Below are 14,949 nucleotides of genomic sequence, written 5' to 3'. Positions count from 1 at the left end.
TTATTCATTAATAATTATTTTTTTCTAGAATATTTAAAAACAAATCTCTAAATAATCCAATTATTTTTGTTTAAGATTTTCCTAAAATGAACATAGCCAAAGCAAAAATTAAACAAAAAGCAAAAATAAAGCAAATAAAAATTATTTACTTGACCCAGCTTTCCCTTTCCTCTCGGCGAGATACTCTGTAGAAGGAAATTGCAAAATAATTATTAAAACCATGCAAAGAAAATTGTAAGTAATAAGAAAAAACATACTGAAACTGTCAATAATAAACTCATTAAACACAAAAAACAGCAGAATTGTTAGTTTCTAGTTCTTCTTTCAATTTTCTGTTATAACATTGTAGTTTACTTATAGAAATCCAAAAGATTTCCCATGAATTTTCATTAAAATGAAAACACGAATGAGCAATTATTCAAAAAAAAATGTCCTAACATTTAATGTAATCTGTATGTGCGTTTCGCTTCTACTTTACACACAATTCTATTTTTAAATACACAAATACTAAAAAGCTACATGTATAATAGGTATATACAATCAGTGTGTTTATTTTATTTTACTGAACTATATACTACTTTCAAACGTTTTAAAAAATATTTTGCTATGCAAACAAGTAAAAATATCTATCAAAAGTAAATATTTTGAAATTGAAACTGGTGTCAATACTTTTTACAAACTAACTTATTTTTGGAAGAATTCAGAGCGTTAAGTTAATGTGTTAGGCTTTGACGCCCCACGTATTCAGTAATGTATAAGTTTTTGGGCTCATTAGCTATGGTCTTTTGCATATTACTCCTGACGTTTCGCATTTTCAAAGATTGATAGATACGAATGTAGGCCGAAGTGTTCACCGACGCTCTTGGTTGGTAAGTGATGACGTATGAAATGTGTTGCCGTTTATATCAATTCGTCGGTGAGGGTGGTATCCATTGATTCTTACTGCTGACGTTCCAGTTGGTTACTGAATGCAACGAGAACCAATGGAAGCGCCCTCCTCTTCACAGACGAGTGGATATAAATGTCAACACGTCATAGACGTCATCACTTACCAATGAAGAACCCCGGCGAACACTTCGATCTAGATTTTCAGCGACCAATCTTTGAAAATACCTGGTGTAGTTGCAGGCGAAACGTCAGTAATAACGTCGAAAAGACCACTGCCAAGATGACCGGAAAATTCTTGCAGTACTGCAATGAAAAATAATTATAGTTAATTGATAAGCAAAAGTTATTTTAGTAATTTATGAAATGCAGATTAAGAAAAACATATTAAGTTGAACAGTAGTAAATAGGATAAGTACTAAATAAAATTGACCTAAGAAATTCAAATGCTTCCAAATTTAAGAATTATTAAAGAGGTATCATTTACTGTTTAAATAATTCAAAAGATTTCTTCATATAAATTTGGAGGTTTGCAAAAATACATGTATATAAACTTATTTTATTGTTAGGAATGAACTTACCATAACTGTGTGTGGTGCTTTTTCTCGATTATTTGGAGACGTTTCTAATTTACGTAATTAAAAACGAAATATACCTGTAATCTACTTTTAGCATATGTACAACACATAACACAAATGCTATTTCTTTCAGTGCTTCTTTTTAAATTTGTATCTACACCTACATACAACATGAAAAAAGCTTCGCAAGTGAAATATCACGCTACATAAAAAGCTCTAAAATTCATTAAGTTTGGTATTTTATTACCTGTGTTTTAAAGAGTGTTTAATATTAAAAACATAAAGTAAAAACTTACCTAGAGACACGGAAGGAACGTGAGGTTGTATTTCGGCAGGTTTAAGTTTCGTACCGAGTGGCGTTTGTGGTCCATTAACCAAAACGGCACCGAGGTAATTAAGCAATTTTTGAGCTCTGTTTTGAGTTGGTTTGAAAGTAAACAATTCAGGATTCTCATCAATAAAATAAGTGTCAACGATTCCGTGCAAAAACTTCTGATTTTCCAGTACGTTTAATAAAAACGGAATATTCGTCTTAACTCCACGAACTCTAAACTCTTTAAGAGCTCGGGTCATTTTGGAACAAGAAGCTTGAAGATCTTTTGCGTGAGCGATCACTTTGACCAACAAGGAATCGTAATATGGGGATATGATGGCACCTGCAAAAGCTGAAGCTCCATCTAAACGGATGCCCATACCTTCTCCAGATCTAAATACTTCGATTCTTCCAGTGTCAGGCTGAAAGTTTTTGGCTGGATCCTCTGTCGTTACACGACATTGAATAGCGAATCCCTGTCAAAAATTATTGGATTTTTGTCTTTTTTTGTTTACATTTTTCTTTTACTTAGACAATAAGTATGAATTATATAGTATATAAAAAGAAAACTACGAATATTTTGAAAAGTATCGTATCATAATTATTTGAAACCCGCGAGTCCTTGGAATCATTTCTATTCTTCTTCAGTTCAAATGACAAATTATTTAAGTTGTCTACAACTTCCATGAGTCTATCTTACTATATATTTCAGATTTTTATTTGTAAATGGGCATTGGCAATTATAATTGTTACTTTAACTGGACGTATTGATTGATGGTAAGTGTGAATTTACTTAAAAAATGGAAAATATATTGTATTTCATTCTCATTAGTTGATATTAGTAAGGAGACAATCCCTACACTGTGATACAAAGTAGTAGATAACACAGGAGACCCTCTTTAGACGTTTATGGTTAGGTTAGGTTGGGTAAAGTAATGAAAGAGTGAAGCGTTTGTGTGCGGATTGTGGAATATTATTATTTCTTACACAACGAAAAAATTAAGGGAAAAGAAGATAAATGAAAAAGAAATAGAATGAGCCATTTCGCACCACTTAGTGATATACATGAACATGAGGGTAGTGACCTTATCGAAAGCCCCAATTACCCAATTTTGTTTAATATTTCCGCACCCAACTTATTTTTATGTTTTGTAGTAATAGCATTAACTTTGGCAATCAAATAGTAACTACGGAGTACAGGCTACGTCCAATCGACCTGTCTGTGTATCAGTTGTTACGAAGGTCACGAATAGGTACGGTTTCGTCTCTTGACGTTTGCGATAACGAAGGGCGATAACACGGGTGTTAAACTGGCAACTGGGCTATTTTTATGCATACTTTTTACACCTCTTACGTTGTGGCGCTATAACGAGATGCACTCTACACCGTCTCCAGATGCTACCATTTAAATATTCTGGAATACTGATCAGACATAATGTATAGAACTGTACGTATATTACAGTCCAATTCGGTTTTAGTGACTCACCCTGTATACTCTTTGACTTTGACTCATGGTTTAAAAATTTTACGAAAAACTATGTAATTCAGAAAAATTGTGGGTATTTTGTGGGATTGTATTCTAATTTTATTTTATCAGTTTTTACGAGAATTTGTTGACGTAAAATTTTTAGAATCATTTAAACACCTAAGTTATACGTACGAATACTCTTATCTTTGAAAACATACTCCTGTAATTGTGTTAAGTAGACATTGATTTTTAATAAAGTATGGCCAAGTTAATTAAAGTGTCTCGTTCTACTTACATCAGGTTTAATTTTGTCTTGTGTCAGTCCTAGTTCTGGCAAGGTCAAGCCTTCGGCGATCCTTATTTGGGATTGGACCAAATCAACCCCAGTAATTTCCTCTGTGACTGTATGTTCCACTTGCAATCTCGCGTTGACTTCAATAAAGTAAAAATTTCCGGTTTCGTCACAAAGGAATTCGACAGTTCCGGCATTTTCGTAACCAACGTGTCTTGCCAATTTGACGGCGCATTCGGTCATTTTGTCTCTAACACTTGGATCAAGACGCGGAGCTGGAGCGATTTCAACTACTTTCTGGTGCCTTCTTTGGACAGAACAATCTCTTTCGTATAAATGGACGACGTTTCCACCCTTATCACCTAAAAGGAGCACGTAGAAATTAAAGCATTTACGCTATTTTTCCTGTTCTCACAAAAATTTGACATGTTTTTTTCTCATGGTATTGTAAACATATCCAAAGTCGTCCTTTGAAAATTTCTTATTTCAATTTTTGGAATTTATATTAGGGTAACATTCATCAATATTTGAGAAAATAGTAAGTCATTGAAAGCATCTGAGGATTGTTCTAAATCCAAAAAGTTAATTGAACTATAAGCCACTTTGGAAGTACTCATAATATACAAAATATGAAAATAGCGACCTATCAGAAGTTAACCAAACCTAACCTAACCAAATAAGAAAAACTCTTGAAATCCATTACCTAATAATTGTACCTCAATGTGCCTGGGTCTTTCAATAAACTTTTCGATAAACATAGCTCCATTTCCAAAAGCACTCTTCGCTTCCGAAGAAGCTCTATTGAAATTTTCTTCCACTTCTTCCATTTTTCTCACCACACGCATTCCCCTTCCACCACCACCATACGCTGCCTAAATAAAAATTGCATAAAAAAGACATTTTCACTTCAGTATTGTCATTTGCATGTAATACCTTGAATATCACAGGTAATCCATGTTTCGTACAAAATTCGACGGCTTCTTCCGTAGTTGTGACAGGTCCATCAGTTCCAGGAACGATCGGTACACCTGAACAATAAATTAACATTAACTTAAACGTATGACTATAAGTGATTTATTCATTATCGAATACAAATTGAATGACTGTGGACATTTAACATTTCCATTTCGTGGTTTGTGTATTTCCACTCTTCAGTAGCTGATCAAATGTTTAGTGTAAGTTGTAAGAGTCTGTATTTGGTCTGCTTCCAATTAAAATTTATGCGACGTTTTTTTTTCTCAATTTAGTAATTACCTGCTGAAACAGCAGCTTCTCTAGCAGCTACTTTATCACCCATCTGTTGGACAACAAATGGACTTGGTCCAATAAACCTAAGTCCTGCGTCGACAACCGCTTGAGCAAAATCAGCCCTTTCCGATAAAAATCCATAACCAGGATGCACTGCATCGACTTGATGGTCCTTACAAATTTTAATAATATCAGGAATGCTTAAATATGCCTGTACGGGTGGTAGGCCTTCCCCTACGAGATAACTTTCGTCTGCTTTTAACCTGAAAAATTAAAAAAGAACGAGGATATAATGAAATCGGGCATAGTTCCTTAAAAAGAAAGCAATTTTAACATTTTAGATCATCAAACGAACTGAAAACTTTGGCGGTTCTGCAGAACGCAGTAAATAGCTTAAATCTCAAAGCTAAGGCACTAAACATTAGAAGTACCTTTCGGTAATTTATCTTTCGTCCCAAGAAAGTAACATTGTTACCAAGAAGTATATCAAATTTTTAGTGTCATATGTTTTGGAGTTAGGTTAGCCCTAGTGGTGAACAAAGGAAGACCTAAACCAACACTGTCTTAGTCTTGGTATTGATCTCGCTTATTCAGTCTTGGTATTGGTCTTGCTTAATTACTTCTAATCTTGGTCTTGTTCTTGCTGATAGTCTTGGTCTTAGTCTTGCGTTTTTGGTGTTGGTCTTGCATATTCAGTCTTTGTTCTAGTCTTGATCTTGTTCGTCCGGTCTTGCTTTTAATCTTGGCCTTGTTCGTTCGGTGTTTCGCGAAACTGCAAGATCAAGACAAAGACTGCAAGACAAAGATCAATTTTGCACATCACTAATTAACCCTGAAGAGTTCTAAAGTAATCGATATCTCAAAATTTCTCCTCACTAATACACTTATTCCTTCAGAGAATTCGAATGAGAAACACTGAAGTTGATGTTTCCATAGGGGGAACGTTGTAGGATATATGTTAATGCTGGTCACAAACAGAATAAATAGAAACTTTTTTTCGGGGTTTATAAATGTTTTTAGTAATACCCTCGTTATCTATATGTAACTAAATTTAAGTAGTAAAAGAATGCAAGGATAGAAAAAGTAGGGAAACAGCGAATATAAAGATAGAACACGAAAAATTAGAAAAAGTGGCCGATTTTAGGTATTTAGGAAGTCAGATAAGTCAAGGCGGAAGGATTAGTAGGGATATAAAGCAGAGGAGAGTGCAGGGTCGAGTCGCCTTCAATAATAAAAAGTAACTTCCATGCTCGCGAACGGTTAATTTAGAAATTTGGAAAAGATTGTTAAAGGTGTATGTTTGGAGCACGGCTCTATGCGGGTTCGAAACATGGACAGTGGGCGCGGCGGAAAAGAAAAGGTTAGGAGCGTTCGAAATGTGGTGTTACAGGCGAATAATAAGGATACCATGGATAGAGAAGGTTAGAAATGAAGAGGTATTAGAAAGAGTAGGAGAACAGATGACTTTATGGAAGTCAATAAGAAATAGGCGAGACACCTTCTCAGGCACGAAGATCTAGTCAGAGACATATTAGGGGCAGAAACGAAAGTTAGTAGGGGTAGAGGTAGACCTAGATTAAATTACTGTTCGCAGATAGTTAAGGATATGGGTTGTTATAGTTTTATGGAAATGCGAAGATTAGCTCAGGATAGGAAAGAGTGGAGGTACGTGTCCAACCAGTCTTAGGACTGACGACCTTATGATGATGATGAAAAGAATGCTCGTATCCAAACGCTTGTAATATTTGCAATTTTATTTTACCTGTGAGTGTGTGCCCTGTCTTCTTTGGAATAGATGGCAACTGATTTGATTCCCAATTCAGTGCATGCTCGAAATACACGTACTGCTATTTCTCCTCTGTTGGCGACCAAAACACTTCGAATTGGCTTGTATTCAATTTTTTCCTTTTTAACATTTGTCTGGGTTGAATAATAATTGTTTTGTGAAAAATACCATGTGTACTTGTTTAAAAGGTTGCGTCTGCACACTAGCCGTACAATCATTCTGTTTTCTTTTTTTTTTCAAAATTGATTACTTATTTTTTTTCAATTGGTATCTTTCAAGCAACCTGCAACAATATAAATTAATGTTAAACTTGAAATAGAAAGGTTATTAAACTGTAGCAGATATCAACTCTAAATATTTACATAAATGAATAAGTAAATTAAATGAGTGAAAAAAAAATAAGGGACAAACCTTAATTCCATTCATTCATTAAAGGTTCTGTACTTTAATAAATACGTTATTAAGTACGAATTCAAAAAGATATATATATATTTACGTTCATTAAAAAGGATGCGGAAAGAGTGGTCACACGGCTCAAGCGTGCGTGAAACGTACAATAGTTATTTTTTTACCCTTCATATGTATTTAGATATATTGTAAATAAGTAAGGACGATAATTATTTATTTCTGTTTTTTTTATTGAAACTGTTACCTACATAATGTTAATGATGTTATTTTATTTTCCTAGTAATATTTAGAAAACGTGTTAACTGCGTAAATTATTTTGGATTTTTCGACTTGCAAATTCCCGAGAAAAGGAGGATGTATTTTTGGCACTTATTTATGGTAATAAGCAATATTTATTTTATTTGTTTAAAATATTTATGTTTTTTTATTCATACATATTATGAATTCCTCAAAAACTGTCAAACATAAAATAATTGTTATTTTCATAGAAAGTTTAGCTAGTCTTTTTAGTAATATTAATAATTTCAAAGTATTTTTATAGCAAAATGATCGGAAATATGAGAGCTAAAATTCGGTTTTCACTTAGGAAATATTTTTTTATTTCGGTGTTACTTATTAAATGACATATTATTTTCATTAGAATTATTATATTTATTCTGTTTACCAAAGAATAACAGTTTGATTTCGCCTTTCACGACAAAAACCAGTGATTAAGTCACTGAACTAAAAGAGCACTAGAACATGTAGTGGTACACATATGTATGTATAGTGCAATAAATTAGGTAGCACTAAAACCTCATTCTAATATCGCGTCGGTTCAACCGTTGTAGGGGAGTAAAAGCCCGTCCTGTCATACGTCATAATAGTTATCCTCATATTCCATGCATTTCAAATATAAGTTGCTTGCAACTTTCCACAATACCGTAGATAGAATTAAAAAAAAAAAATTGTCCCGTCTATACATAATGCCTCAACTGAAGTTTCTTATAAATTTAAAAACGTTTTTGTCTGAGGGCAGAGGATTAGTTCATATCCTGAGCGAATCTTTGCATTTTCCGAATACTGGAAAATCTCTAGGTCGGTCTACTTATTTGTAACCATTTTCCTAATCTGGGATTTTCTGTTTCTACTTCTAATTGGTCTCTAAGTAGCTCTTTATGTTTCTCCTTTTTCGTACTGACTTCCATAGCGCCCATTATTGTTATCTTACTTTTCCCAATACATCCTCGTTTCTAATCCCTTCGATATCGACGATATTTTCATCATCCGTTGTACTTACTATCCAAGTTTGAAACAAAATTTTCGTAAAAGTTTAAACTGAACTTTCATTCAATTCTGTCTCGTTAAAGGTCTGACTTTTTGTCTTCATTAGGTTTATTGTGTACGTAATAAATAATCATTGTCGATTTATGGAAAGGAAAAGTTTTGTAACGACAAATTATAGAGAAATGAGACAATAAAAACTTTATGAACTTTATTTTAATAATAAATCAGTGCACATTAAGAAATACAAAGGAATATTAAAGAGAAATACTGATACAATTTCTTTATTATTCAAATCCTTTTAACAATCATTTCAACTGCAAAATATTCATTCGCCTTCTAATTTGAATTACAAAATGCTTTCTCTTTGAAATATTGTTAAAGAAAGTTTCATAATCTTAAAGTTGTTAAAAGTTAACAACTCTTTCGGATTTTTATAACTAGGTTTCGTAAAAAATTCATTGCAGCAAATGTGATATTATCTGACTAAATATATTATTATTGGTTTTCAATCGAATGACACAATTTCATTGGTCACAATTTTTTTAAGCATAATGTGTTTATCAGAACACATAAAATATTAACCAAAATTCCACTTTTTGGTTTTGAATAAGCTACTTTCTTTTTTGTAAATTCTCACTTAATTTATCCTTATCAAATAGTATCTACAAAAATTAAAATTTAAATGATGATAATTATTGACACAATGTAGGTATATTATAAAATTAATAAAATTAAGTCTGTCGCTTATTATAATTTTAAAATAGAATTAGAACTGAATGATTATCGAAAGCTTTTCTTTTACTTATACTATTAAATTTGTATCTTCTTGCTATATTCCAAGACTAAGTCAAAAAGGTTTTTTAAATCAGTAAGTAGGGAGTCGGACAACAGCAAATTAATTATATAATAGAACGCTGAAGATGTAGACCTTTTTTCTCCCATATTTGTATTATTTAATAAACAATATGAATATTTTTAATAATGGCAGAACAATGTTCTTTTCTCACGAAGGGAAGGGCTGAATTGTACAATGTACCTACCTACTTCTAGAAATATAAAAAATTTCGCATAATAAAAATTAAAACATTTGGTATTTTGTTCTTCAACTGATCTAAGTGATATTTTGAACATTTATATACACTACAGGTGCATATTTAAAGAAAGTGCTATAAAATGATCCAAGTTTTACTATCACTTACAAAATTCCAGTTGCCACCTAAAATTTGCTGCCGTATTTTTAGCATTTCTTCCATTTTTAGACCAAAACTTCAAAGAGAAGCGTTTCTTTCATGAACCAACATCAAAATAATTTTATTTATGGGTGTATTGAAGTAGTAATGATTTATCAATGATCATTAAAATGATTCATAAAATGCTTTTTCTTGAAATTGTGTAAAAACTATTAAAAAATATGATCTAAATAAAATAAAAAAATGATAAATTTTTCCCTCATTAACTTGAGGTTGTTTGTAATGGGATTGAAAATTAAAAATGAAATTTCATATTAATGTTTGATATTAACCCCCTATTAAAAAATATGACAAGGCCTAACTTTTTATAGAAAACAATAAAATTATAAAATATATAGATGATATACGTCTATATTGTAAAAATTATACCATATTACTGCACTCGCCTTTAGTTAAATATAAATATCGCATAGTAAAATGATTTTTCTTTATCAAAACTTTTCCATTAACAGATTTAAATGGTTTGACTGAATACCATTTTACAATTTTTCCAATTAATTTGGGAGAAGTGCCATGGGTTGTGAACTATAATTAGTGTACATAATTATGTAATAAAACACTAATGTCGTGTCAAGACAATTTCATGATACAACAGACGATAACAGATGTTTCGGGAGTAATTTAGGTAAAAACTCTAGCAATCTCAGCTAGTAGCAAAACTTATAAGTTGAACGAGGGACAAATTTACATGAAAATAGTGCACGTGGATTTAATTATCTATGTATAAACAAAATTCTTCGCACTTGTGAGCACGCGAACAAGTTTATTAATGATGTGCGTAGTTTTTTGCCAATTTACATGTAAAAATCAACTTTTGTCCAAACTTTTCCAAAACATTTTCAATATTGTGTCAATACGAATCATTGTAGTTAAATATCATCTATAGGGACAATTAAAAATTTTCCATTCCGTTTGACGAATTATAATAGACATCTGTATTTTAGTAAAACAATGCCTCTAAAGATTAATTGTTCAAAAACATGAATTGATAAAATATTGCATGCATTATTATTTTATAGCAAAAAAATTTTGTCTTTAATTTAAAAAATTAGAATATCACTAATGCCAAATAATATCTTCGAAATAATTTTTTGAATTTGTTATAAGTGACGTATCTATTGAAACAAATCCTTCTTAGGTATCTATCTAACGATAAGATATTATAAAGCCATTCAAATACCTTTGCAATTTTAGTAAAAGACCATCTATGTGTCTGTCAAATTACAAAAAATCAATCATTTATTATACGCTAGCTGTAGTTGCTCTATTTTTAATTCTTTCAACAAATAACATAGCACCATTTGTGAAATTCTGCTATTTTAGTTTTTAGTTTATTTTTAGTTATTGAACTTGTGTCTTGTTACTTTGCGTTTCAAATATAAATTTTCGCTACTGAATATTGTCTACAAATATCTTTAAATAAATACATTTTTTTTATTTATTTTAACATGTTTGTAATATTTTCAGATAAATAAGTAGAAATTTTTGTAGTTTAGTAAAACCAATTAGCGTGTTTGTGTTAATCAGAATAATTAATAAGTACATACGTCATCTAATAATAATTACGTCCAAATGAATAAGATTATTACTACACTTATCACAATAAATCGAATTAGCAAAAATAAAAACCGACTTCAAAGCTTTGCTTATAAAATATCTATTATGGACAAACGTAAAATAAAAAAGTTAGGATAGTAAAGAGAAATATTATTCCCTATTTTTCTACCCTTATAAGACAGTAGTTTCCTCATATTTAAATAGAAAACCTTTGAGACTGAATGAAGACTCATTAACCATATCGTTCTGATCTTGTTATGTTTTCGCTACCACCAAATTCAAATCTACATGATTGCATGACTTGCTACAACGGGAGAAAAGGTCTAGGCGCGTAGTTTTTGTGTCACATTAAAGCGCGGGAATTATACTTATCATCATCATCATAATGTGGTCAGTCCTAAGATTGGTCGCACACGCACCTCAATTTTTTCCTATCCTGAGCTAATCTTCGCATTTCCCTGAAACTAGAACAACTCACATCCTTAACTATTTATTTGCGAACAGTAATCTAATCTAGGTCTACCTCTACTCCTCTTCTATTTCTGACTCTAATATGTCTCTGACTAGACCTTTACTAAGAAGGTGTCCTATCAACCTATGTCGCCTATTTCTTATTGACTTCCATAGAGTCCTCTGTTCTCCTATTCTTTCTAATACCTCTTCATTTCTAACTTTCTCTATCCACGGTTTTGTCATCATTCGCCTGTAACATCACTTTTCGAACGCTTCTACCCTTTTCCTTTCCGCCGTGTCCACCGTCCATGTTTCACATATCAAGCATATTAATTTTTTGCCCCTTACAGTTGTCCTATCTTTAATGATATTGATCGCGTTTTTGATGTATAGATTAAAAAATAACGGTGACAGTATGCATCCTTGTCTGACTGCCTTCCCTTCCTCTACAATTACTTTAATTTTTAAGTTGAATATGCTGTACTAAACGTTAAGGTCAAGGTACCGGTTTGCTTAAAAAGTTATTTTACAAGACGAAGTTGATACACCATAACAAAAGATACGTAACACAGTAAAACCTTACAAAAATACTTTACCGATATATCGCTACAATAGGAACTTTACTGAAAAGTAGTGTCTATAAAATTATAAAATAATCAAAGGTTAAGCATATCAAGAAATTACAGGTATATACTTATGATTAGAAGTAATGTATGTACATATAGGAAATAAAAAAAATGTTTAATAAGAAAACAATAGTGTAGTGTGACTCATTTACTGATTGCGTGAATTTATAAAGATTGTGTAAAATCATAATACAAGGTGTAAGCAGATGTAAACAAGTTGCAAAAACCCCTGGTTGGGTATGTAATCAATACATAATAGTATTTCAGTAGTTGATCAAATGAGAACAATACTATTACAAGAAACATGAGTACAATTATTTTTTAGAAAAACTAGGGAAGGGTTAAATAATTGGTGGAGTAGAGAAATAAATAGATAAGGAATTGGAATTGATTTCAAATTCTACTTATAATACCAGATTAGATGGTAGAGAATAAGTACCCTCATAAATAAGAGACTAGTTATTAATCAAAAATGAATTTACACATTAGAGTAAGGAACACAATTTAAATTTTAAAATATAGTCCACTGTAATGAAGGACCTACTGCCAACGTTCTGCCATATGAAGCATAAAGTCGATTCATTCCTGGATTTTATGACGAGTTATTGCTGTGTGGGGTGAAGCACTATCCTTATGTGGCATATCGCTCAAGTTCAGCAAAATGGAGCTGGACAGTGATGCTGTAGCCAGGACGACCAATTCGAAATAAATTAACCCCTAATAATTTCACTAGAACCCTTTTGTACAAAGCGCCCACGTTTGATAACAAGTTCAGTCAGCTATGCATTATCCAACTATTGTTCTTGTGGATTGACAAGTAGGGAACAACAAAAGTCTATACGATGTTGATTGTAGAACAAACAGAATAGCTCAAAACCCCAACGCCAAAACACGACACTGTAGTTGTCCGAAGCACTTTTCGGTAACAAAGTTACCTTCTTCAGGGACTGAAGTAAACTAAACCTAAATGAGAACTAATCCTAATTTATACTGATAGTTGTTAAGGTTCAGTGAACATGACCCGAAGCCAACAAGGTAGATGTTCAATGGACCTTAACATCATCATCATAAACGTAATTAAACTAAACTAAATAGCGGAGATCCAGGGATGGGACCGTTGTCATTTCCAATCTTCATATTACGATGTTGATTGTTCTGGCGTCAAACCATAGGGCATCACTCTGTAGCATGAATTAACTTTTCCTAAAGCAATAAGGTAGCGGAGTACTGATTTTTCGTAATCTCGAAGAATTTCTGATACCCTACGTGTACTACCCGACTGGAAATTAGTTCAGAGAACCCGGATTATGATCAGATGCGGATCAGATTTTCCGTAATACGGGCATCTGATCCGTTTTTGATCAGAGTACAGTAGTCTATCCGTTGATCCACCCATCTGACCAGTTTCTGCTCAAAGTAGAGTACTCTATCCGTTGATCTACCCATCTGATCAGTTTCTGATCAAAGTAGAGTACTCCATCCGTTGATCCACCGATCTGATCAGAGTACAGTACTCCATTCCTTGATCTGGTCATCCGATCAGAAATTGATCAGCGCACAGTACTCTATCTATTGATCCAACCCTATGATCAGAAATTGATCGTAGTAGAGTCTCCTATCCCTTAATCCAGCCATCTGACCAATTTCTTATCATAATCTAATGCTACAAATTCTATTACGGTTTCGGTACAATCTTTAAATCAAGATTGTATCCGATGTTCTGAACTGAATCATAATGCAGAACTTTATTTTTTACCTGATTTATTCTGTATACAATATTGTTCGTCAAACAATGAACAACAATACCTTAATAATAATTATTAGTAATGTTATGACTGATTAGCAAATAGTTTGTTTATTCAAATTATTATTTTGATGGGAATGGATCTGTTGAATGGGTCCAGCAGGGATCTTTGAAACGGATCCGTCATGGATTTTAGAAACGAATCCGTCATGGATTTTAGAAACGAATCCGTCATGGATCTTAGAAACAGGTCCGACATGAATTTTTCAAATGCATCCTATGTTGATCATATATGGCGTGACGACTTTCCTTCATACGAATTTCCAGTGGGGTAGTTGAGAAATACTCGGTAGATGGTCTTCCAGAACGAGGCTTATCTTCAAGTGCTATACCTACTTCCGGCTTTGAATTTTTCCGTTTCTGAGACTACCCCTTAATCTTTTTCACTTCACGTATGGTTTCAACTTTTGCACTCTCACTAAACACTAATGACGGATAAGCGCCCCTATAGCTATTTTTTCAGTATCCATTTGACTAACCTGTAACAAACAGTAATAACTGTAACAGAAACCCTATTGTTATTATTATTTCTACTATTATTAGTACCTATTCACGTCCCATTTGGAGTACCTAACTACCATTCTTTCAATCAATCGAACGTAAAAATAATAGAAATGTATTGCTACGGTTTAATTTATTTAATTTACAATTTCCGCTAATCATAACTTTTTTCTCCAAATATTGGCACGTTTCAGTATATACAGGGTGCTTCAAAAAAATGTATACACACTTTGAACTTCCATAGAAAATTCTTTGGAATGAGATTCAAGCAGTGTGTAGAGAAATCTCATTGGACGTTTTGATACGATGTACAGAATCTGTGGTGACTCGTACTCAGAATTGTATTGATGCTGTAGGTCACCAATTTGAACAGTATTAACATTTGTTATTTATGTTTCATTTACATTGGACTTTCAGCTTTCTATTTTCCTGAAATTTAACTTTGTAGAACGGTAAATAAATTTTCTATGGAAGTTCAAAGTGTGTATACATTTTTTTGAAGCACCCTGTATAT

General features: G+C 32.4%; 2 protein-coding genes across 3 annotated transcripts in view; one reads left to right on the top strand and one right to left on the bottom strand.

Moving 5' to 3' along the window:
* Positions 1-14,949, top strand: part of LOC108742359 (histone deacetylase 8) — a 45,486-nt gene that overhangs the window by 5,988 nt on the left and 24,549 nt on the right. The gene's annotated exons all lie outside the window — the stretch shown is intronic.
* The window catches only part of LOC108742355 (pyruvate carboxylase, mitochondrial), a 41,199-nt gene that overhangs the window by 4,520 nt on the left and 21,730 nt on the right, over positions 1-14,949 (bottom strand). Inside the window, exons 2-8 of one of the 2 annotated variants that reach the window (XM_025976821.1) lie at positions 6,547-6,853; positions 4,791-5,047; positions 4,470-4,564; positions 4,240-4,408; positions 3,540-3,898; positions 1,760-2,252; positions 150-185 (exon numbers count right to left, since the gene is read on the bottom strand). In XM_025976821.1, the coding sequence (XP_025832606.1) occupies positions 150-185; positions 1,760-2,252; positions 3,540-3,898; positions 4,240-4,408; positions 4,470-4,564; positions 4,791-5,047; positions 6,547-6,788 (1,651 nt within the window). In that variant the 5' untranslated portion in view covers positions 6,789-6,853. The remainder of the gene's footprint in view (positions 1-149; positions 186-1,759; positions 2,253-3,539; positions 3,899-4,239; positions 4,409-4,469; positions 4,565-4,790; positions 5,048-6,546; positions 6,854-14,949) is intronic. The other variant, XM_025976822.1, reaches the window with a different exon arrangement.

The sequence above is a fragment of the Agrilus planipennis genome, unplaced genomic scaffold, assembly GCF_000699045.2.
Source record: "Agrilus planipennis isolate EAB-ADULT unplaced genomic scaffold, Apla_2.0 scaffold318, whole genome shotgun sequence".
NCBI classification, from domain to species: domain Eukaryota; kingdom Metazoa; phylum Arthropoda; class Insecta; order Coleoptera; family Buprestidae; genus Agrilus; species Agrilus planipennis.
This window is presented reverse-complemented; position numbering and strand designations above follow the sequence as displayed.